Here is a 25,815-nt window from a genome sequence, read left to right on the forward strand (position 1 = left end):
CCTGACACCCAGTAAACACTCAGCAAATGCTAGATAGTATTTTCTGTTGTGATCATTACAGGAGCATCCCAATGCCTCCTTGAAAACAATGCCTTTAAGAAGAAATAGCTTATTTTTGTTTATGGTGTTAGGGACTGTTCTAATATCATACTTTTACATGTACCTGTCCAGTTTTCCCAGCACCACTTAGTGAAGAGGCTGTCTTTTCTCCACTGTATATTCTTGCCTCCTTTATCAAAGATAAGGTGACCATATGTGCGTGGGTTTATCTCTGGGCTTTCTATCCTGTTCCATTGATCTATATTTCTGTTTTTGTGCCAGTACCATACTGTCTTGATTACTGTATCTTTGTAGTATAGTCTGAAGTCAGGGAGCCTGATTCCTCCAGCTCCATTTTTCGTTCTCAAGATAGCTTTCGCTATTCAGGGTCTTTTGTGTTTCCATACATATTGTGAAATTTTTTGCTCTAGTTCTGTGAAAAATGCCAGTGGTAGTTTGATAGGGATTGCATTGAATCTGTAGATTGCTTTGGGTAGTAGAGTCATTTTCACAATGTTGCTTCTTCCAATCCAAGAACATGGTATATCTCCAGATATTTGTATCATCTTTAATTTCTTTCATCAGTGTCTTATAATTTTCTGCATTCAGGTCTTCTGTCTCTTTAGGTAGGTTTATTCCTAGATATTTTATTCTTTTTGTTGCAGTGGTAAATGGGAGTGTTTTCTTAATTTCACTTTCAGATTTTTCATCATTAGTGTATAGGAATGCCAGAGATTTCTGTGCATTAATTTTGTATCCTGCTACTTTACCAAATTCATTGATTAGCTCTAGTAGTTTTCTGGTAGCATTTTTCGGATTCTCTATGTACACAAAATTAAGCTCAAAATGGATTAAAGACCTATATGTAAGGCCAGAAACTATGAAACTCTTAGAGGAAAACATAGGCAGAACACTCTATGACATAAATCACAGCAAGATCCTTTTTGACCCACCTACTAGAGAAATGGAAATAAAAACAAAAATAAACAAATGGGCCCTAATGAAACTTAAAAGCTTTTGCACAGCAAAGGAAACCATAAACAAGACCAAAAGACAACCCTCAGAATGGGAGAAAATATTTGTAAATGAAGCAACTGACAAAGGATTAATCTCCAAAATTTATAAGCAGCTCATGCAGCTCGATATCAAAAAAACAAACAACCCAATCCAAAAATGGGCAGAAGACCTAAATAGACATTTCTCCAAAGAAGATATACAGTTTGCCAACAAACACATGAAAGAATGCTCAACATCATTAATCATTAGAGAAATTTAAATCAAAACTACAATGAGATATCATCTCACACCGGTCAGAATGGCCATCATCAAAAGATCTAGAAACAGTAAATGCTGGAGAGGGTGTAAAGAAAAGGGAACACTCTTGCACTTCTGGTGGGAATGTGAATTGGTACAGCCACTATGAAGAACAGTATGGAGGTTCCTTAAAAAACTACAAATAGAACTACCATACGACCCAGCAATCCCACTACTGGGCATATACCCTGAGAAAACCATAATTCAAAAAGAGTCATGTACCAAAATGTTCACTGCAGCTCTATTTACAATAGCCAGGAGATGGAAGCAACCTAAGCGTCCATCATCGGATGAATGGGTAAAGAAGATGTGGCTCATATATACAATGGAATATTATTCAGCCATAAAAGAAACGAAATTGAGGTATTTGTAGTGAGGTGGATGGACCTAGAGTCTGTCATACAGAGTGAAGTAAGTCAGAAAGAGAAGAACAAATACTGTATGCTAACACATATATATGGAATCTAAGGAAAAAAAAAAGTTCATGAAGAACCTAGGGGTAAGATGGGAATAAAGGCACAGACCTACTAAAGAATGGGCTTGAGGATATGGGGAGGGAGAAGGGTAAGCTGTGACAAAGTGAGAGAGTGGCAAGGACATATATACACTACCAAATGTAAAATAGATGGCTAGTGGGAAGCAGCCACCTAGCACAGGGAGATCAGCTTGGTGCTTTGTGACCACCTAGAGGGTTGGGATAGGGAGGGTGGCCAGGAGGGAGATGCAAGAGGGAAGAGATATGGGAACATATGTATATGTGTAACTGATTCCCTTTGCTATAAAGCAGAAACTAACACAGCATTGTAAAGCGATTATACTCCAATAAAGATGTTAAAAATAAATAAATAAATAAATTTTTTTTAAAAAGAAGAAATAGGCATCATTTCCTGACAAAACCAGCCTCTTTCCCTGCTTTCCCTTGTTTATCAAAGGTCAGAAACCAGCCTCACCCCTGAGATACCACTTTCCTTCACGCCCTGGGTTTTAAGCACTCACCTTTGGGGATGTGTCTTCTGTCAGCCTTTTACCTCCATCCTCATGTCTGTTCTGGTAAGATTTCCTGAGTAACTTTTCTTTGGACCACCCAGCATGACATGAACCCTAGAATCACTTGCAGCACTTCACAGAAACTCCCCTTGGGGTCCATTCCCCCAAGGAACTGGCCACTTTGGGAAGGTGAATTTTCCCTTGAGAGCATCCACCACCCACTACTTTACACAGAAACCCTTAAAACCTGGGATTGCTTTTGTTCCTTTATGTAAGTGCATTAGGTGGTATTCTTGAGCACAGTTGGATTTTTTTGCTAATTAAATGTCAGAACATGCTGCTTAGAATTATTAACAGCCATTGCAAGGATAATAATCTTTCCATTAACATAAACCTAACTTTCATTCCTATTATTGTTTTAATTACATGAACCATTTCGCGTGCTGAGTGATGAAGAACACTCTAGGATATTGCTTGGCTAGTGGTGTTTCTATAGGGTACTCTGGGGTGGGTCTGCATGATGCCCTCCAGGTTTCTGCACCTTGCCTCTGAGGATGGACTTCTCCCCGTTGACCCCAAGACTTAACGTCCCTGGTTGGACTGAAGTTTATTGTAGGGTGGAAGTGAGATCAGTAGCAGTGTGGATTGCACCAGGAGAGTGCCCCGAAAGGTTATATGGGTGACCACTCCCACCCATTTTTTTTTTTTCCTCCTAAAACCAAGGATGTGCAGTCCAATTTGGAGATCCACCAGAGGGGGCTTCACGTTTCCCAGTAGATCCCAGTTTGTGATTTATTGATCTTTTATATAGAAATATAGGAAAAATAGGTAGGTGATTTATTTTCCCTGTCAAAGCTATCTCTATTCCCTACTTTCCCTTTACTGTCAAAGGTACCATAACTCATCACGCTCCAAATCCTGAATCATCTGAGCCTGGGTAGTGCTGGCACACATTCACTAGGGGAAAGGAAGTGGGCTTTATGGATACTGGATGCTTTGTAAGCCTCCCAGCAATATTGTGATGTGAGTGTCTTTAGCTCCCATTTTGCAGATGAGAAAACTGAGGCTCATGGAGGTTAAATGACTTGCTTGAGGTCACACAGCTTACTGGAAGTGGAACTGGTGCTAAAGCCCAGGCTCTGGGGCTCAACAAGCTGTGCCTCTTCCAGTGTACTGTGCTGACCTGGACCCTAGCAATTACAGATACCTCTTCTCCTAGTTGAGGAAAATGCCAAAGGTAGCATTTGAACCCAGGCCTGGCTAACTCTGCAGTCATGCACGTGATCAGACAATTTTTGAGAAAAGACTATGTTGTTACCATAATACAAATGACATTGTCCCTGCCTCAAGGAATTCCAGTCCAGAGCAGGAGAGAGACATGGAAAATTAGACACAGCATGATGGCTTGCTGTGCTGGAAGAAGGGAAGCAGCTTGCTTTGGGAACCGTCGCCCAGCCTGGGGCAGCGGGGAGGGGCGGCTGGAGGGTGGTACCTTCTAAGTTGGAACTCGGAGGAAGAGCAGGGTTTGGATAGAGGCAGAACGTGTTCCATGCTACTTCTAAGAGAAGGAGCCATTTATGACAAATGCATCTGCTTCTCACCACACGTTCTTTCCCCCTGTAGATTCCTTAGTTTTCTTTCTGGGATTTTCTTTCTGAATACAAACTCATTCAAATGCTTCCTTTACCTCTAATTGAACACTCTAACTTAATTGATTATGTATTAAGTCGGGGACTTGGGGCGACATTCAGGCCTGGGCTCATGTTAAGATTAATTTATTCCTGTAGTCCTACTGTTCTGTAATGCATCTGAGTGCCTTGCGTGTGTGTAAAAAATAAAGTCAGAAGTTGGAGCCATCTAATTAGATGGCTTAGCCCAAGGTGCTGGTGTTCGGTCTCCACCAAGCTCTCCTGCTTTGATGGTAACCAAAATGGATGAATAAGTTCATCAAAGGTCTGATGAAATAGCATGGCTCTGCAGCATGGGCCGATGATTGCCAAGCTTCAGTTCAGGCAAATTCTCAGGGGAGAGAGGAAAGTGAGCTGAGTTCCCAAGGCCAAGGCTTAACATGGAAAAAGAGTTATATAAAACCCACTGGAGGGAATTACTCGAAGTCCTCAGACCTCAGATCTCAGATCTTAAGATGATGGCCAGCTCCATTACAGCTTTAACAAAATAGATAAGCGTAACAATACCATTGAATGGTCATTTTTAATGACACAAAAATGGAATATGACTGAAAGAAATATATCTACCCAGGAACAATTAGGTACTGGTTGCAAAAAATATATATAGTATGATTCAATTTTTGAAACCTTTATTTCTTGTTTTGTGCCTATTCTTATTTCCTCCAATGAGCCTATATAATTTCTATAATAACAAAAATCTTTTTAAGAAAAAATCTGAGCATAGTGTTTGCATGTGATAGTTATTTCATAAACATTACTTTCCTTCTCCCTTGATTCGGATCCATTTTCTTTCAAAAGAACTTCATGTGCCATGAAGTTACATGAGCAGATCTTTAAGAAAATATTCATTCATTTACTCAACAGATTTTTATTCGATGCTTTTTATGTACCAGGCACTATTTATAATGGTTATACAAAGAAATTAATGTAGTGATTTTTTTTCCTTTCTCCTGCTCTCGCTCTTCACTGCCCTGTCTAGTCTGAAGTTTCCTGGATCCCCAACAAACATTACTCTGGGATTTACGGTCTGATGAAGCTTGTCCTCACCAAGACTCTTCCCGCCAACCTGGAGAGGGTCATCGTCCTTGACACGGACATCACCTTTGCCACCGATATTGCAGAGCTCTGGGCTGTGTTCCACAAGTTCAAAGGTAATGGTAGCTCAATTTTTTCTGGTATCTTTGAAGGTGTCAGCATGTCAAGAACAGTGATTTTTTTTTTCCCAATGTGAGGTCAACTCTTAACAAGGTCATTCTAATGAAACAGACAAGGAATTATAAATAGAATTGAGCATCAGTTTTAGTACTGCCATTTGAAACATGTTAAACTGGAATTTGCTTTTGTTTTTTTAATAATTGAAGAGGTAAGATCTGTGTTCATAGGAAGAACCCAACTGAGGGTTGCTGAATTGCTTGGTAAGAGACAAATATCGAATGTGTGTATTTTGTATGCGGATAATTGAGTTGACTTTCTGGTGTGGAGACATGCATTTGTCAGTTTTCTCTTTTTATCAAATGATACTTTGATTGCCGAGAAAGCCTGTGAGGTGGTGATGGGTATTGATTATAGAGTGTTTGCAAATGTCCTTATGGCTTCCATTAATGTTATGGTTTATCATTTTAAAGAAGTATATAAGTTTGGCTTTTTAAGATGTTCCTTCTAATCTAGTTAGTTTCTGTAGCTCTTGTCACTGCCCCAGGGTATGTGCGAGTATAAGGTGGGAAATTGTGAGCCCGATGGGTGTACATAACTCTGGTGTGGATGCATGAGAGAAGTGGCAAGTTAGCACAAACCTTGGACTGTTATTTAATACCCCTCCTCCAGGGGTCTTCCTTAAAACTGCATCATTTTTTAATTTTATATTCTCAGTATTAGACAAATACAATGAGAGATAAATATGGCAGTGAGATTTTTGTTCTTCCGGCTTCTGTACTCTGGCTTCTGCGTTTAAAATTCCTCCTGCCTCTTTTCTATAGCTCCTTATCCTATGAAAGTGAAATACTGCTTAGTGATTTTAAATCACAGCATTTTCATGAATCAGAGGATATTCCAGTTGGTATCTGTTTTCGTTCACGGACAGAAGAGTAAATTCCTCACCCACTCCAGTCTCTGCCTGCTTCCTTCTGGGGGCCTCCCAGCTCTGGGGTAATTGACAAAGTCCTCAGCACACCATGGGGGGAAACACTCTCACCCTTGGACTCTTTTCCTTGCCAGGATCAAAACTTTCCTTACTCGTGTCGATAATGACACTAGTAAAGACATCATTTAGCAAAGCTGTTGAAATGGAGTGTGTCTCAGCTTTCTGATCTCTTCTTCATAGAATGTTTGGATCTGTCTTTTTATTTCACAAATAAAGGAACAGAAGCTTGGTAGGATGCAAGGTTCTACCCGGAGCTGAGACCAGAATGCCTGTGTGTGTTGGCTTCCCTGTGCATCTCTTTTCAAGACCCCCTATCAGGTCTGCTTGTTTTTTCTGATTACACTCAACTCACTGGGGACAGTTTTTCTATAGTTACGTGGTTGAGTTGGCGAAAAAGTTCTTTCGGGTTTTTCCATAACATCTTATGGAAAAACCCAAACGAACTTTTTGGCCAACCCCAATATTTTATTCCTATTTTCATGCTGATGTTCAGTATTCAGTGATGTATTTATTCAACAGGCACTTATTGCATCCCCACTGGGTGTCACTGGCTATAAGGAGTGGGCTCTGGCTATAAGATGAGCAGTGGGGCTTCCCTGGTGGCGCAGTGGTTGAGACTCCACCTGCCGATGCAGGGGACGCGGGTTCGTGCCCCGGTCCGGGAGGATCCCACACACCACGGAGCGGCTGGGCCCGTGAGCCATGGCTGCTGGGCCTGCGCGTCCGGAGCCTGTGCTCCGCAACGGGAGAGGCCACAGCAGTGAGAGGCCCGTGTACCGCTAAAAAAAATAAAATAAAAGATGAGCAGTGAAGGGGAGTGAGAGTTATCACCTCTCCTGAAGGGGCTAGAACTGTGTCAGTATCACAGCAGAGGTGATGATCGTGTCTGTCTTGCCGGATAAGAGTAGCGGTTGTGGGCGGTGGATGCCCACATCCCCCTTTGGAATAAAGGGCTTATTCCTCCAGCTGCTGGGAGCATTGCCTGCAGATGGGCTCCGCTCTCAGCCCCCTTTCGGGATGATCTTAGGTGAAGAGAGTCACCTTGCCTGGGGCCATGCCCCCTTCCTGGGGCGCCCCACATCATGGACTGACAGATGCATGTGGAATCTTGCAGAATCCACTGTAGCCTTCCCTGGAGTCTGCCTGGCAGCTCCATTTCTCCCTCTGCCCAGTCCTGATGCTGTTCCTTCCCTTTCATAGGTACTGTTCCAAGAGCTCTCCCTGAGTTAACCTCCTGCGTGCTCACTCCCATCCTGGAGTCTGCTTCCCAAGAAACTCAATCTGAAAGATTCATTCAAAACTGCAAGTCTCCCCTGGATAAGTGTAACTCAACAAAATCTCTGGAACAGTTGGCCACTAATTGTAGCCTTGTAACTAGGAAATCACATTTATTCTGTTCCGGCCAGGACCTGCCACAGTGCTGGTGGGGTTCTGTCGCCAATCATAACAACAGTAATAATGCTGGTGTTAAGTCGTACCCGTCCCATATCATCTGTGGAAGGGAAAGCTCCCAAGGCTCCTGTTGCTCCCAGAGCTGGCCCAGGGATTTGGACTTGGAGGGCTCTGAGACTCAAGGCAGTTTCTGGGGTAGAGCAGAATATATGGGTCAGGGTCAGAGCAGGGGAAATTTGAATGTGTGGAGTTGATTTAATTGGCTTCGTTTATTTGTTCATTCTCTCACTGGTTCCTTTCTAGCATTAGTTAGGCCTCCACTGGAATATATTAGATGCTGTTGTTAGAACAGGACACCTGCCTTCAAGGAGCTCACAAACAAGGCATACTGTGTTCCATTTTTATCTGTCACCATCAAAGGAGTATAAAACATCTGAGGTTTTCCCATGCCCACCCTAACTTTTCTGGGAAAATATGGAAGTGAAAAGAAAATAAGTAAGCTCTTATCTTTTTCATATGATACTCTTTTGTACAGGGTTTGTTTTTGTGTGTGTGAATGTGTGATTCTTTCTTTCTAAACTGGAATGATTAGAAGCCAGGTCATGGTACAGGAAGAAAGTCCCTTAGGACAGACCCATAAATGTAGAATGCACTGATCCAAGAGGGAGAGTTCCCCTCTCATAAAGGCAATCGCAGTTGACATCTTCACTGTAAACATTCTGAGTGATGTTGATGCAATTTGGCCTTGTTGGTTTTTCTCTGGTTTGGAACAGCTGGTTACCTGGGGCTGCAGTGGCTCTTGTGTTCAGCCCCATATAGGCTTGACTCCTTGAGGATGCTGTGAAATTGCCCTTACCTCAAGTCATTACGTGGAGAACCTAGTAAGAAGCTTTTTAGTGAGGACTTAGACCATCCTCAGCCTCTGCCGTGGGCAGCTTGGTGTGCCTCTTGGGGATGTGCACGTGCTCCCTGAGCCCTGACTTCACCTAAGTTGCAGATGCTCCCCCCTCAGCATCTGCACCCTGATCAAGCCTGCTCCAACTGCTGGAGGATTTTCAGAGCCTCTCATTCTTAATAGGAAGAATCAGACATGCCACTGATCGCTAGAATTAGGAGTCACGTTTACTGAGCTCCTACTAGCTGCCAAATAGTTTGCTGTTGGGAGTGTTGCAAGAATAAATCAAGTTCAGTCCCTCTTCATTTGAGTGTATATGTGAATGGGGGAGAGAGACGATAAACCAAAAAAATAAAATAAAATATATAGTGTATTAGGTGGTGAATAGTGCTTAGGTGGAAATTAGAGAAAGGAGATAAGAGATGCCTCTGTGTGTGAGTGTGTGTGTGTGTGTGTGTGTGTGTGTGTGTGCGTGCATGTGTTATTTTAATATTCAAATAGGGTCATAATGGAAGGTCTTACATGAAAAGTGACATTTAAGCAAAAATCTGAAGTTGAGATGACAGGCATGCCAGCTGTCTAGAGGAAGGGTAGGAATAGTGTCCTAGCCAGAAGGAACAGCAAGTGTGAAGTTTCACGAGTGATTTGGCCTGACTTATTTGAGGACTCAGATGGAGTTCAGAACAGAGCAGAGTGAGCCCAGGAGAGGGGCGAGGGCTGGTGAGGTCAGATCATGGGGACCTTTGTAGGGCAGTGGGAGGATTTTGTCTTTCCCTTCAGAGATATGGGAAGCTGATGTCTGGCTTTGAGCAGAGGAGTGATGTGATCTGATTTACATTTTTAATGGATCATCCTGGCCACGGAAACTATTTCTGAGATGGTTGCAGTCATCCAGGTGAGCCATGTTGTGGACTCAGACCTGGATGCGGCAGTAGGGGTGAAAGACGTCATCATATTAGGTACATTTTGAAGGTCAGATAATCAGGATATCCTATTGATTGGATGTGGGGAGCAGAGACATAGGAGTGGAGGGTGCCCCAAGGTAGCTGGAAGGGTGAGGTGGCATCTGTGAGATGGAAAAGGCCACAAGAAGAACAGGTTATGGGGGATGATCAGGAGTTTGGTTTGGGGCATTTTTAAATTTGAAATACACCTAACTGGACATCCACGTGAAGATGGGAAGGAGGCAGGCAGATAAAATGAGTATTTGTAAAGCAAAGGGAAAGTAACTGTTGTTTCCTAAGTACTTCTTCTGTTCCAGGCACTGAGCTAGAAGCTTTGCACATTTGAAAATCAAAATAAACTGGTCGGGCTTCCCTGGTGGCGCAGTGGTTGAGAGTCCGCCTGCCGATGCAGGGGACGCGGGTTCGTGCCCCGGTCCAGGAAGATCCCACTTGCCGCAGAGCAGCTGGGCCCGTGAGCTACGGCTGCTGGGCCTGCGCGTCCGGAGCCTGTGCTCCACAACAGGAGAGGCCACAACAGTGAGAGGCCCGCGTACAGCAAAAAACAAAACAAACAAACAAACAAAAAATAAATAAACTGGTCCAAGAGAGGTTAAATAACTTCCCATGATCAAAGAACTATTGCACAGCATGGCTGAACCCAAACTGTTTGGCTCTGGAGTCTGTGCTCTCTCTGCTACCTGCTGTGTCCCCTCCAGGCTTCCTGACAGCATGGAGGAGGGCATGCCCATCACCTGGGAGGCAGGGTCTGCATCTTAGTTAAGGTGTGGCTGCCGATCATGAGTCAGCTTGACCCCTGGGTGCCATAGTTTTCCATAAAAATTTGGAAATAATACCTGATTCTAGAAATCTGGGGAAGCTGTTGTAAAGGCACAAATAATAAATGTGCAGGCTTAATTTGAAGCTTTTGGAAGAAAGCCGTGCAGAATTGTCAGGATAGTATTTGTATTCATAAGGACAAATGCTTTCCCTTTAAGAAGACCCTATTGCCATAGTGTCAAGTTCCGACCTCAAAACAGGTATGGTGAGTGGAGCAGTGCCTTGCCCCAGAGGCCATCCAAGAGGCCAAAGGCTTACTTGCTGCAAAGTGGGCTTCTGCAGCTGAACCTGGGGCCCCAATCTGACATTTGCCAAGGGCATTTTCCGGGCTTGTTCAGCACTTCAGGTCAGTCAGTGCAAAAAGGTGGAAGTGTGTGCTCAGCTTCTCGAGTCATCCTTTTCCGCTTTGTGAGTAGAGCCTGGGTACAGAATGTCACCACCCTTTGCCTGATTTCATCAAGCAAGTCTTCTGACAGGTCTCCTATCCTCTAGCTTTCTCCTGGCTTCAGTCCATCTTCTCCAGGATGACCCAGCCGTGCGGCTGACAGGGTCTCTGTGCTCCGGTCAGGTGTCAGGCCTGAGCCACTGAGGTGGGAGAGCTGAGTTCAGGACACTGGTCCACCACCTCCCAGCCCCTTGTAATATCAATCGGCGAGAGCCCTCCCAGAGATCTCCATCTCAACGCTAAGACCCAGCTCCACTCAACGACCAACAAGCTACAGTGCTGGACACCCCATGCCAAACAACTAGCAAGACAGGAACACAACCCCACCCATTTGCAGAGAGGCTGCCTAAAATCATAATAAGTTCACAGACACCCCAAAACACACCACCGGATGCAGGCCTGGCCACCAGAAAGACAAGATCCGGCCTCATCCATCAGAACACAGTCTCCTCCACCAGGAAACCTACACAACCCACTAAACCAGCCTTACCCACTGGAGTCAGACACCAAAAACAATGGGAACAATGAACCTGCAGCCTGCAAAAAGGAGACCCCAAACACAGTAAGTTAAGCAAAATGAGAAGACAGAGAAATACACAGCAGATGAAGGAGCAAGGAAAAACCCACCAGACCAAACAAATGAAGAGGAAATAGGCAGTATACCTGAAAAAGCATTCAGACTAATGATAGTAAAGATGATCCAAAATCTTGGAAATACAGTGGAGAAAATACAAGAAACATTTAACAAGGACCTAGAAGAACTAAAGAGCAAATAAACAATGATGAAAAATGTAATAAATGAAATGAAAAATTATCTAGAAGGAATCAATAGCAGAATAACTGAGGCAGAAGGAAAGATAAGTGACCTGGAAGATAAAATAGTGGAAATAACTACCACAGAGCAGAATAAAGAAAAAAGAATGAAAGGAATTGAGGACAGTCTCAGACACCTCTGGGACAATATTAAATTCACCAACATTCGAATTGGTCCCAGAAGGAGAGGAGAAAAAGAAAGGGACTGAGAAAATATTTGAAGAGATGATAGTTGAAAACTTCCCTAATATAGGAAAGGAAATAGTGAAGTCCAGGAAGCTCAGAGAGTCCCATACAGGATGAATCCAAGGAGAAACACACCAAGACACATATTAATCAAACTGTCAAAAATTAAATACAAAATATATTAAAAGCAGCAAGGGAAAAGCATACAATAACATACAAGGGAATCCCCATAAAGTTAATAGCTGATCGTTCAGCAGAAACTCTGCAAGCCAGAGGGAGTGGAAGGACATATTTAAAGTGATGAAAGGGAAAAACCTACAACCAAGATTACTCTACCCAGCAAGGATCTCATTCAGATTCAACAGAGAAATTAAAACCTTTACAGACAAGCAAAAGCTAAGAGAATTCAGCACCACCAAACCAGCTTTATAACAAATGCTACAGGAACTTCTCTAAGCAGGAAACACAAGAGAAGGAAAAGACCTACAATAACAAACCCAAAACAATTAAGAAAATGGTAATAGGAGCAAACATATTGATAATTACCTTAAATGTAAATGGATTAAGTGCTCCAACCAAAAGACATAGATTGGCTGAATGGATACAAAAACAAGACACGTATATATGCTGTCTATAAGACACCCACTTCACACCTAGGGACGCATACAGACTGCAAGTGAGGGGATGGAAAAAGTTATTCCATGCAAATAGAAATCAAAAGAAAGCTGGAGTAGCAATTCTCATATCAAACAAAATAGACTTGAAAATAGACTATTACAAGAGACAAAGAAGGACACTACATAATAATCAAGGGATCAATCCAAGAAGAAGATATAACAATTGTAAATATTTATGCACCCACCATAGGAGCACCTCAATACTTAAGGCAAAGGCTAACAGCTGTAAAAGGGGAAATCGACAGTAACACAGTCATAGTAGGGGACTTTAACACCCCACTTTCACCAATGGACACATCATCCAAAATGAAAATAAATAAGGAAACACAAGCTTTAAGTGACACATTAAACAAGATGGGCTTAGTTGATATTTATAGGACATTCCATCCAAAACCAAAAGAATACACTTTCTTCTCAGGTGCCCATGGAACATTCTTCAGGATATATTATATCTTGGGTCACAAATCAAGCCTTGGTAAATTTAAGAAAATGGAAATTGTATCAAGTATTTTTTCTGACCACAACGCTATGAGACAAGATATCAATTACAGGAAAAAATCTGTAAAAAATACAAACACATGGAGGCTAAACAATACACTACTGAATAACCAAGAGATCACTGAAGAAATCAAAGAGGAAATCAGAAAATATCTAGAAACAAATGGCAATGAAAACACGATGACCCAAAACCTATGGGATTCAGCAAAAGCAGTTCTAAGAGGGAAGTTTATAGCAATACAATCTTACCTCAAGAAGCAAGAAACATCTCAAACAACCTAACCTTACCCCTAAAGCAATTAGAGAAGGAAGAACCAAAAAGACCCCAAAGTCAGCAGAAGGAAAGAAATCATAAAGATCAGAGCAGAAATAAATGAAAAGGAAACAGTGGCAAAGATCAGTAAAACTAAAAGCTGGTTCTTTGAGAAGATAAACAAAATTGATAAACCATTAGCCAGACTCATCAAGAAAAAAAGGGAAAAGACTCGAATCAAGAGAATTAGAAATGAAAAAGGAGAAGTAACAAGTGACACTACAGAAATACAAAGGATCATGAGAGATTACTACAAACAACTCTATGCCAATAAAATGGACAACGTGGAAGAAATGCAGAAATTCTTAGAAAAGCACAACCTTCTGAGACTGAACCAGGAAGAAATAGAAAATATAAACAGACCAATCACAAGCACTGAAATTGAGACTGTAATTAAAATCTTCCAACAAACAAAAGCGCAGGACCAGATGGCTTCACAGGCGAATTCTATCAAACATTTAGAGAAGAGCTAACACCTATCCTTCTCAAACTCTTCCAAAATATAGCAGAGGGAGGAACACTCCCAAACTCATTCTACAAGGCCACCATCACCCTGATACCAAAACCAGACAAAGATACTACAAAAAAAGAAAACTACAGGCCAATATCACTGATGAACATAGGTGCAAAAATCCTTAACAAAATACTAGCAAACAGAATCCAACAGCACATTAAAAAGAACCATACACCATGATCAAGTGGGGTTTTTTCCAGGAAGGCAAGGATTCTTCAGTATACGCAAGTCAATCAATGTGATACACCATATTAACAAACTGAAGGAGGGAAACCATATGATCATCTTGTTGCAGAGAAAGCTTTCGACAAAATTCAACACCCATTTATGTTAAAATCCCTCTGGAAAGTAGGCAAAGAGGGAACTAACCTCAACATAATAAAGGCCGTATATGACAAACCCACAGCCAACATCGTTCTCAATGATGAAAAACTGAAACCATTTCCACTAAATCAGGAACAAGGTTGCCCACTCACACTACTGTTATTCAGCATAGTTTTGGAAGTTTTAGCCACAGCAATCAGAGAAGAAAAAGAAATAAAAGGAATCCAAATCGGAAAAGAAGAAGTAAAACTGTCACTGTTTCCAGATGACATGATACTATACATAGAGAATCCTAAAGATGCTACCAGAAAACTACTAAAGCTAATCAATGAATTTGCTAGAGTAGCAGGATACAGAATTAATGCACAGAAATCTCTTCCATTCCTATACACTAATGATGAAAAATCTGAAAGAGAAATTAAGGAAGCACTCCCGTTTACAATTGCAACAAAAAGAATAAAATATCTAGGAGTAAACGTACCTAAAGAGACAAAAGACCTGTATGCAGAAAACTGTAAGACACTGATGAAAGATATTAAACATGATACAAACAAATGGAGAGATACACCATGTTCCTGGATTGGAAGAATCAACATTGTGCAAATGACTCTACTACCCAAAGCAATCTACAGATTCAATGCATTCCCTATCAAACCATCAATGGCATTTTTCACAGAACTAGAACAAAGAACTTCACAATTTATATGGAAGCACAAAAGACCCCGAATAGCCAAAGCAATCTTGAGAAAGGAAAAGAAAGCTTGAAGAATCAGGCTCCCTGTCTTCAGACTATACTACAAAGTTGCAGTAATCTAGACAGTATGGCACTGGCACAAAGACAGAAATAGAGATAAATGGAACAGGATAGAAAGCCCAGAGGTAAACCCACACACAAATGTTCACCTTATCTTTGATAAAGGAGCCAAGAATATACAATGGAGAAAAGACAGCCTCTTCAATAAGTGGTGCTGGGAAAACTGGACAGCTACATGTAAAAGAATGAAATTAGAACACTCCCTAACACCATACACAAAAGTAAACCCAAAATGGATTAAAGACCTAAATGGGAGGCCAGACACTATAAAACTCTTAGAGGAAAACATAGGCAGAACACTCTATGACATAAATCACAGCAAGATCCTTTTTGACCCACCTCCTAGAGAAAGGGAAATAAAAACAGAAATAAACAAATGGGACCTAATGAAACTTAAAAGCTTTGCACAGCAAAGGAAACCATAAAGAAGACGAAAAGACAACCCTCAGAATGGGAGAAAATATTTGCAGATGAAGCAACTGATAAAGGATTAATCTCCAAAATATACAAGCAGTTTATGCAGCACAATATCAAAAAACAAACAACTCAATCCAAAAATGGGCAGAATACCTAAATAGCCATTTCTCCAAAGAAGATATACAGATGGCCAACAAACATGTGAAAGGATGCTCAACATCACTAATCATTAGAGAAATGCAAATCAAAACTACAATGAGGTATCACCTCACGCTGGCCAGAATGGCCATCATCAAAAAATCTACAAACAATAAATGCTGGAGAGGGTGTGGAGGAAAGGGAACCCTCTTGCACTGTTGTTGGGAATGTAAATTGATACAGCCACTATGTAGTACTGTATGGAGGTTCCTTAAAAAACTAAAAGTAGAACTACCATACGACCCAGGAATCTCACTACTGGGCATATACCCTGAGAAAACCATAATTCAAAAATAGTCAGGTACCACAATGTTCATTGCAGCTCTGTTTACAATAGCCAGGACATGAAAGCAACCTAAGGGTCCATCAACAGATGAATGGATAACGATGTAGCACATATATACAATTGAATATTAGCCATAAAAAGAAAGGAAATTGAGTTATTTATAGTGAGATGGGTGGACCTAGAGACTGTCATACAGAGTGAAGTAAGTCAGAAAGAGAAAAACAAATACCGTATGCTAACACATATTTATGGAATCTAAAAAAAAAAAAAGGTTCTGAAGAACCTAGGGGCAGGACAGGAATGAAGACACAGATGTAGAGAATGGAGTTGAGGAAGCTGGTAGGGGGAAGGGTAAACTGGGACGAAGTGCGAGAGTGGCATGGACATATGTACACTACCAAATGTAAAATAGATAGCTGGTGGGAAGCAGCCGCATAGCACAGAGAGATCAGCTCGGTGCTTTGTGCCCACCTAGACGGGGGGTGCGATAGAGAGGGTGGGAGGGAGATGCAAGAGGGAGGGGATATGTGGATATGTATATACCTATAGGTGATTCACTTTGTGATACATCAGAAACTAACACTATTGCAAAGCAATTATACTCCAATAAAGATGTTTAAAAAATAAATAAAATTAATTTTTATTGGAGTATAATTGATTTATAATTTTGTGTTAGTTGCAGGTGTACAGCAAATTGAATCAATTTTACATATACATGTATCTATTGTTTTTCAAATTCTTTTCCCATTTAGGTTGTTACAGAATATTGATCAGTATTCCCTGTGCTATACAGTAGGTCCTTGTTGGTTATCCATTTAAAATATACAGCTAACATTTTGAAGCATTTATTCTGTGCCCGCCACTCTGTTAAACTTTGAGTAAACTCATTTAAGCCTTCTGACACTCCCTTGAAGTAATTACTGCTCATGTTCCTGTTTTAAAGATTTGAAAACAGATGGTTCAGGAGACCAGGTAGCTTACCCGGAATCTCAGCTCTTAAATAGAGCTGGGATTTGAACTCAGCGAGTCCAACTCTAAATTCAGTACTCTACCTTTCACCCTACTGTCCCTGGAAGAGCAGGTGGTGGGTCTTAGAGTCTCTTCGGAGAGACCAAAGTTAGATCTAAGAAAGAACTCTAGGTGACCATGTAAAGTTTGTAGAGGGTGGGCCCAAAGCGATGTAGGCATTTAGCGAACAGGAGTGTCGGGCAAAATCAGAGACATAGGAAAGTGTGGTTCTCCTAGGATTTGAGAAATAAAACCTGAGTCTCCAGAATCCTGGCCCAGCTTGTGACATTCCAGGACACCCTGTTTAAAGTAGCTGTGAGCCCCAAGAGCTCTCCCCGTGTACTCATCATTGTCCAGTAGAATAAGCCAGAATCAGGGCTCGCCGAGGGACTCTGTGAGCACAGGCAGGTTACTTGACTTCTCTGGGCCTCAGTGAACCAGGAACCATGCCAGCGGGGTCCTTGCGAGAAATGCACAAGATGTCGTGCATTATTCTTCCCATGTTCCACTTTCTCTAAGGACTCCTGCCAGCAGGTATGGGATCATGGCAGACACCGTTAATGGGCGTCTGCTCCATTACCTCACAGCTTTGTCCACAAAGCCATTGGGTGGGCATGGGTGGCTATAAGTGTACAATAATGTAAAAAAGCTGAATATGAAGAACTTTGGAAGTATTATTTTTGAAAAGACATTTGTAGAGCCTTTGTGGTTATATAATCACTTGCCTTGAAGGGGTTTTTGGCACTCTTGGACCTTTCCACAGGTGTCTTTCCTTCTTACCTGGTCATGACCGGCCCCTCCCTCCTTTGCCGCTTCCCCTCCCCTCTCCCCTCACTCCCTTTCTCAGTGGAACTGGTGGGGTAGGAGAAGCTTTGAAAGGAAGACACCAAGTTTAAATCCCTGCTGGGCTACTCATCAGCAGGCTGACTTGGGGTGTTCGTTTAACCTCTCATCCTCGCCTCTGCACCTGTACAAGGAAAATGCTCACATTTTCTCATAGCGATGTGAGGTCCGAGGAGGTGATTCACTGGTCCCGGCACCCAGTGGATGCTCTGGCCCCAGGAGTTCCCTTCTCCTTTCCTTCCTCCTCTCTCCTGTGTCTAGGTTTGTTCTTATTCCCTGTGCCCCTTCACTGACCTCCAAATGAAGCTTCCTCCCTTTAGCTGGTGTGAAAGGAATCAAAGAAGGCCTTTCAGGACGACGACGTAACCTGTTTAAGCATCTTGTGGGGAGGAGGCTCTCTGCTGTCAGGGTCCTGTTCATCTCACATCGGCTCGTGACTGTTTCTAAACCTGAGAGCCTGCTTTGCCACAGGGAAGAGAAACAGAAACTTTAAAAGATCTAAAGCCTCACATAAAGTCGTTTACAATGACGCCACCAGCCAGTGTGTGCATGGGTGATGTGCTGTTAGTTCAGAAGGCTCTGGAATTCTAATGGGAGCCAGCCACTCAGGGTGTGTGGTCTTTGTTGTCAACCACAATATTCCACTAAAAGACTGAGGCATTTCTTTATCATCTGGGCATCGTTTTAAACATTCTCCTGCACTCCTAGTATTGACGGAGCTCCTTCCTCACCACCAGTTTTCATTGTTTAGTTCTGTTTTTTACCTTCTAATTCCTGGTTGATTTTCCCCTCAGAAACTCCCCGGGGCCTCTTTATTTATTTATTTATTTATTTTTTGCGATACGCGGGCCTCTCACTGTTGTGGCCTCTCCCGTTGCGGAGCACAGGCTCCGGACGCACAGGCTCAGCGGCCATGGCTCACGGGCCCAGCCGCTGCACAGCATGTGGGATCTTCCCGGACCGGGGCACGAACCCGTGTCCCCTGCATCGGCAGGCAGACTCTCAACCACTGCGCCACCAGGGAAGCTCCCTCCCCCTTCTTCACACCTGTTATCTGGCTGCCTTCCACACTGAATCCAGGAACTACGCTCTGCTTTTCTCGTTACATGCTTCACGGTGCTTGCATTTGGCAAGCTGAGATGCTCACCATGGGGGAACCTCAAGAATTTTATTCCTGGCAAAATGGGGGGAGAGGTTTTCATTCTTTTTCAGATTAACGGTGAAGTGGATCTGCCTTCTCTTACTATATTAGAAACATTCTTTACCTTCCCTGATTCTCTTTTGTGCTGTAAACGTCGGGGAATGGTATGGTAATCACTGCCCCATAGGCTGCATTTTGGTGGTTAAGTCGCCGAATAGCTCTGCCTTACACAGTACTTAATAAATTGTCTTCCCTTCCTTTCCTTCTGCGTCTTTGTTTTCGTCTTGTTCTTCAACCTGAAACTCCTGAGCGTCGGGGGAGCGGAAGCTTCCCTGCGTCCCTGCCCCTCTGCCTCCCTGCCCACCCTGCTTCCCTCCCCTCTCCCTGTGTCCCTGCCCCCTGCTTCCCTCCTCTTCCGCCCCCTGCCTCCCTGCCTTCCATGTTCATTCAGTCACTCCTTCTTTCATTAATTCATTACCTATTGAGCCCTTGGACCTGGCCTAGGTCCTGGGGATAAAATAGTAAATAAGACAGGCCGACCTGCCCCCCACTCCTCTCCGTGCTAATTCCTATTAGCTGCTTTTTCTGTGTCGGGCGCCAGGCTATCTCATTTAGCCCTCAGAAGTCCTTAAGTGCCTGAGATCATACAGTGAGGCAGTGGCGGAGCCTGGATGGAAGCCAGGCCGCCCCCAGGCTGACCTCAGAGTCCACGCTTTTAACCACTAGATTCTAGATCCAACTCAACACACAGTTACATTAAAGTGTGGAAAGTACCTTGAAAGGCGGAATTCAGGGTGAAGTAGAATCACAGGTTGGGGGAAAGCAGTCCTGGCCTGGAGGGTTGGGAGGGTCAGGAAGGCTTGTGAAGGAAAGAGGCATGAGGACATTAGCCTCCATGGCCCACTTAGAGGGAGTGCCGTACCCAAAGGCCTGAGGTCCGGAGAGAGGAGCGGTGCAGACACTGAAAGAAACATCGAGGTCTCATCCTCAAACAGATCAGGTGGGCCCTGCCTTTGGTCCTTTGCTCTGCTGTCCCTCTGCTGGGAATGCTTGCCCCCCAGGTCTCTCCGTGTCTTGCTGCCATAACTCCCTTTAAGTCTTTGCTCAAATCTTAGCACCTCAGTGAGATTTCTGCCAATTGGCCCCTTTCATCCTGCAACCTGGGATACCATCCCATCCCTCACACCCTGTTCTTTTCATGTCGTTTATAGCATCCATCATCTTCTAATCTAGTTCATGATTACTTACTAAGATTGCTGTTCTGCTCCACCCAGTAAGCAAGACAGACCCAGGTACCGGGGACGTGGCTGGCTTTACCTGGTCATTGTGTGTCTTTCCTGCTAATACATAAATACCGTGAGGGCAGGGATCTTTGTCTTGTTCCTGATGTGTTCTCAGCACTTAGAACAATACCTGGCAGGTGCTCAGTTAATAAATGAACAAAAAAACATATGATTCCAGGTGGTTTGCAGAGCGAGAAATAAGGCAAGAGAACCATGAAGGGTTTTGTAAATTACAGCGTTGGATTTTATCCAAAGGTAACTGAAACACAGTTCAGAGTTTCAGGTACAGAAAAGGATGCTCAGATTTTCAGATTTGAAAATTTTCAGATTTGGCTGCAGTGTGGGGATGTTCTGAAAGCAGGGAGCAGGAAACCAGTACCTTGAAAGAAAGTTTTGGGAGCAGGTAGGAGGCTGGCTACTGCTGCACTCCAGGCAAGATATGATAGTGGCCTATAGCAGGATATTGCCCTCGGGGGCGAGCAGAGGACGTGGATGAGAGGTGAACAGGGAAGTAGAGTGGATGAACCTGGGTGACGAGTTCAGTGTTGGACACGTGGAGATGGACTGAACAGGTCTGGATCTTACGAAAGAGGACGGCTGGAGGTATCTTTAGGTGTTTCCTTATTGGAACGAAGTCGAGCTGTTTTATTAAAATGTTCTCACCAGGTTATGACAGTTTCCTTTTCTGGACTTCCAGGTGTAGAATCCAGGAGTGCCCATGCTGTAGCTTCCGTCCCTGAAGGGAGGGTGGCTTGCTGGATCTGCTGGATCTAATGGGAGGCTGTTGGGCGGTGGCAGGTGGGGATCTGCAAGTCCAAAGGCTGGGCGAGGTGTGATTGGTGAGCTGTGGTTAGCAAGGAGGGGAGCACACTTCATCGGAGAAAGGGTCACGGAGCTCACCCTGGTTGTGTCAGGAGCCCCTGACTGTGCAGCCCATACCCAGTGAGTGATGTCACCTCCTGCCTCGAATTGCCGCAGCATCATCAAGCCAGCCACATCCTGAGTGTCCCCGTCTGCACAGCTCCCGGAATGGGGCAGGACGGCCACTCTGATATTTACATCCCCAGGAGCCCCCAGTGGGGCGCATGGGACTTCTGTCCACTCTGTGACTTCCCTTCATGCACAGGGATGCAGGCTGTCTGTGACATGAGCTAGAGGAACCCTATGGGGCCCATGTGGAAGAGGAGGAAGGAGATGTTTCTAGAAGTGACTGTGAAGTATTTCTTTCCCTTAGTCCTTACCCAACTCAAGTGTCCACTCCCGGAGTGACAGGACAGAGCAGCCCAGGGCCTTTCCTACGGTTGACCCCCGTCCATACTTTTCCCATCTTTATAACCTTGGCACTACTCAAATCTCTGAACCTCCATTACCTACAGGCAAAATGGGGATGATAACACTGTGAGGGTGATGTGAGACTGTACATAGAAAGGTCTCAGTGCAGTTCCTGACAGAGAGTGAACAGCAACAGTGTTTTGCTGCTGCTGTTTCTAGTATGAGAATCATTTTTCTGTCCTCACAATAAGGCAGCTATCTACATACCTAAGAGATTCTGAGGGGAGGATCTTAGAGGAGATGGTATTAGTCCTCCATGAGTAAGAAAAGTTCCCCAAATATCCTCAATCAAGATGAGGAAGGGTAGGGGCTTCCCTGGTGGTGCAGTGGTTGAGAATCTGCCTGCCAATGCGGGGAGACACGGTTCGGGCCCTGGTCCGGGAAGATCCCACATGCTGCGGAGCACCTGGGCCCATGAGCCACAGCTACTGAGCCTGCGCGTCTGGAGCCTGTGCTCCGCAACAAGAGAGGCCGCGACAGTGAGAGGCCCGCGCACCGGGATGAGGAGTGGACCCCGCTCGCCGCACCAAAGAAGGTCCTCGTGCAGAAACGAAGACCCAACACAGCCAAAAATAAATACATAAATTTATTTTTTTTTTAAAAAGAGGAGGGGGGCCTGGGAGGGTCATGTGAGAATAAGAGTCAGGATTTTATCCTGTTTGGAAAGAGCTGGCTGTGTGTCTCAGTGGGAAGATCAGAGACTGTAGAGTGTGACCCTCCCAGGACCTGGGTGGAGGCCTGGCTGTCCCAAGCAATTTACACTTCAGTTTTAAAGGGAATGATGTTTCAGAAGCAGAATCTGTAATTCACCTGGTCCTTTGCAGGGATTTGTTATCTCAGTTCTTCGATGCAGGGCTTTTCACATTTTATGGTTTCTGAAATTGAGATGTGACTTAACCAGAGCAACTTGACTGATGGCCTTTTTCTCCTGGAAAATGTTTTGCTATATCCTACGATCAGTGCCCCCTTACAAGCCAGAAAATATGGCGTTATTATTTATATTAGTATTATTTCTCTAGCTCTTCCTTTTATCTTAGAGCGGTGGAGGAGAGATGGATGGTGGGTAGGGCTCTGGACTGGAGAAGGAAAAGCTGAATTGGGAGGCTGATTAGAATCAGTGAGAGAGAAGGATTTTTGGGTCTTAGTGGACTACTCCTTGATTACCTTTTATTGTATGACCACAGGGTCCTGGGACATTGTGCTGTTGCTATATTTGGTAAATACCTTGCCTGTATATCACATGTTGGAATGGTTACCACCTCCTGATGGGCCCACGGGATTTTTTTGAAAATTTCAGGGAGAGATACTGAAAAGTTTAAGCATTAAACCTAAAACTACAGGAGGTTACTCTGCCCAAAGGTCTTTTCTCACTCATTCAGACACTCCATAAATATTTACTGAACACCTACTTGGTACCGGCCACACAAGTTATTCTCCCTAATACCTGGGCCATTAAACATTCGTGTGACTAACTCATCCTTATTTGAAAAAATCAGATACTTCTGGAACCATTTTAGGGTTACTTGCTATTAATGTGAATTACTTAGCCAGATTGCTTTTCTAATATTTTTCTGATATCAGCTGCCTTGAGTCAAGGAGATTTTTATTGTGAACGTAGCTATTGTGGATGCATGAAGGGGAGAGGGCTGTCCTAGGTCATCCTGGGGGGAGGGAGGGGGAGGGGCAGGTTGGCACCAAATAAAGGCACGAGAGACTTAGTGGGAGTGACGGTGAGAGACAGGTGCAGTCCAGGTAGTGGGAAGAGGTGAGAAGCAAATACTTATCAAATAAATTTATGGAGACAAAGACAAAGCCCATCTTTAGAATCATGTGCTCAGAAAAGAAGCCTTTTTTTCTTGTTTATTCTAAAAGTATCTAGGGCCAAAGGGCTCTTCCCTGAGGTTAGCTCTGCTCTGAGTCTGTATTAGTGAAATACCAAATTGGATTAACAGACATGTGATAGCCCAGCAGTAACCTAATGATCATTTACAACTGTGTTCTCTGAGCAGTACTTCTGAGTTGTGGGGTGGAGGGTGGCTTTCAGTATCAGAATTACCTGTGGTGTCTTTGCAAATTGTGCAAGTCCAAGGCCCACTCCCATCTCCCACCAACAGCCTGGACAACACCAGTGCTTTGACAACCATTGCCTTCCTGCAGGGTTTCTCCACCTCAGAGCTCTTGACATTCGGGGCTGGATAATTCATCATTGTAGGGAGCTATCCTGTCCATCCCTAGCCTCTACTCACTAGGTACCAGTTGCACCCCCTTCCCCAGTTGTGACAACTAAACATATCTCCAGGCGTCTTCAAATGTCCCCTGAGGGCAAAGTCCTTCTCTGTTGGGATCCACTTCCTTAGTGGCCCTCCATTACTGACCAAAAGGTGTAGGATGTCAGGTGCTGGTGGTGGTGGTTTAAGTGGTTGATAGTGGCTAGCCCCAAAGAGGAAATGAAATCTGAACTTTCTACCGCTTGTTTACTCGTTCATATCTTGGAGACACCCTAACCACGTGCCCTTTTTGAATGACTTTCTGAGTCAGCCCTGTGCCCAAGCTCCTATCGTGTGTGCTTCAGACTTCCTTCCCCTTCTTTCTTATATTCGACACTAGCCTCCAAGATGCTTGAGCTATGAATTTTCTCCTCTCCTAGGGCCACAGATAGTTGAATAGCCAGTAGTAAATTTCCTCTTTCCGAAGGGAAATAAATGTATTCATTCCCTTGTACCTGGAAGGAAACGTGATACCAAGGGAAAGTATGATTGAATTGACCCGACTCAAATGCATCCATAGCCGTAGATTTGGGGGTAGGACCCACTGGGGTTTACAGTCTTCCCTCGAAATTACAAGAGGATCCAACGTGCTTCCCATCTACAGACTCGTGAAGAGAGGAAATCCTGTCATTCTGTGACTTATCACCAGGACACAATTTTTTTTTCTCCCAAACGCATATACGTAGATTATTAGCAGAATCTAATATATGACAAGGACGGACGTGGCCTGTCAAGGAAGACAAATAGCTGTTCTCTTCTTTGTGCAGTACGCTGGGCTTGCCCATCTGGGAGAGTGCAGTGGACAGACTTGTGTGTGCTGATTCTTTATTGAGATGGATGGAGGGGCCGTTGAAGGGAACACTGTCAACTGGTATAGGACCAGGTGAAATCACCAGCTTCCCTAGAAGCCAAAGGATATTTTTTTTTATTAACAACCGTCTCCATTCGACAAGGAAGCTTGGGTTTCTGTTTTCTTGTTTGCCTTTTGATGGGTCTCAGGACAAAGAAGGTATGACAGTTTGGGTCTTCTCTTCTTTACTGCTTAGACGTCCAAAGACCATATCCCATAATGGCAAAAATCCTTAAAAGATTAAAAAGAGGATTTCCCAAATCTAGCCAGTAATCTTTTTTGGGGTGTTGGTGGGGAGGAAATGATGCTGATACTAGGATATGAAAAAAAAAAAAAAAAAGAGGCATCCCTTGAAGGGTTTTGGGTGGAGGTGAGGAGGAAGGGAGGGAGGGTTGATTGGTAGGGATGGAACTCACTTTTTTCTTTTTTAAAGTGAACTTTTAAAATTTTGGAACAGTTTTTTATTTACAGAAAAATTGTGAAGTTAGTACGGAGTTGCCATATACCTCGCACCCAGTTTCCCTTATTACTATCTCGCATTAGTATGGTACATTTGGGGGGTAACTGGCTTTGATGAGATGCCTGGTGCAGTCCAGACTCTGCATGCAGCCTGGATGTTCCACATACATTAGCTCCTTTCATCCTCACAACAATCCTGACAGACGGCTAGTCCAATCCACGTCTTACAAGAGGGAGAACCAATGCTTAAAAAGGTTGAACAACACACTCAAATCATCTAACTGGTTAGTGGGAGAGCCACAATCTCAGCCTCTTTCATTTGTGGATTCAGTTCACAGGTTTTTAAGCACTTCTCCTTGTCATTCTAGTCAGTACTGAGCTATAAGGGTGGATAAGATGATTCGCTAGCCTTCATGAAGGTGAATTCTAGTTGAGAATTCAGAAGGGCAAATAAATACTAAGAAAGGACTGTGGTGAGAGATGCGGGGCATGTACCAAGCACAGTGGTGCCATCATGGGAGGGGGAATTAACTTCGGGGACTGGGACAGTCATCACTCACAACATAAGATACATGGGTCTTGTGGGTTGGCTCCAGATCTCCACATGGGAAAGGGGGACCAGGGAGAACAAAGTGGACCAAACTCACAACATGAAACAGCATGGCATGTTGCCTGAACTTCAGGGGGTTCCCTCTGGCTGGACCAGGTTGTACAAAGAGCTGAGTATGGGAGGATGGATTGGAAACATGATGGAAGATGGCAGAGTAGGCGGGAGGTAGATCATGGAGGGTGTGGTGTGGCATACCACGCCAGGGAATTTGGGCTTTTCCAGAAGATGGTGAGAATCCACCAACAGTCTCTAAGGAGAAGAGTGATCTAATCAGGCTGGTCGGTCCTCAGTATAGAAAGGT

The 25,815-nt window shown here is 43.8% G+C and overlaps 1 protein-coding gene across 1 annotated transcript in view; it reads left to right on the top strand.

The window, feature by feature from the left end:
* The window catches only part of LARGE1 (LARGE xylosyl- and glucuronyltransferase 1), a 596,546-nt gene that overhangs the window by 359,267 nt on the left and 211,464 nt on the right, over positions 1 to 25,815 (top strand). The window contains 1 exon segment of the mRNA XM_060112947.1: positions 5,008 to 5,179. Coding sequence (XP_059968930.1) covers positions 5,008 to 5,179 — 172 coding nt within the window.

The sequence above is a fragment of the Mesoplodon densirostris genome, chromosome 11 (genome assembly GCF_025265405.1).
Source record: "Mesoplodon densirostris isolate mMesDen1 chromosome 11, mMesDen1 primary haplotype, whole genome shotgun sequence".
Taxonomy (NCBI): Eukaryota; Metazoa; Chordata; class Mammalia; order Artiodactyla; family Ziphiidae; genus Mesoplodon; species Mesoplodon densirostris.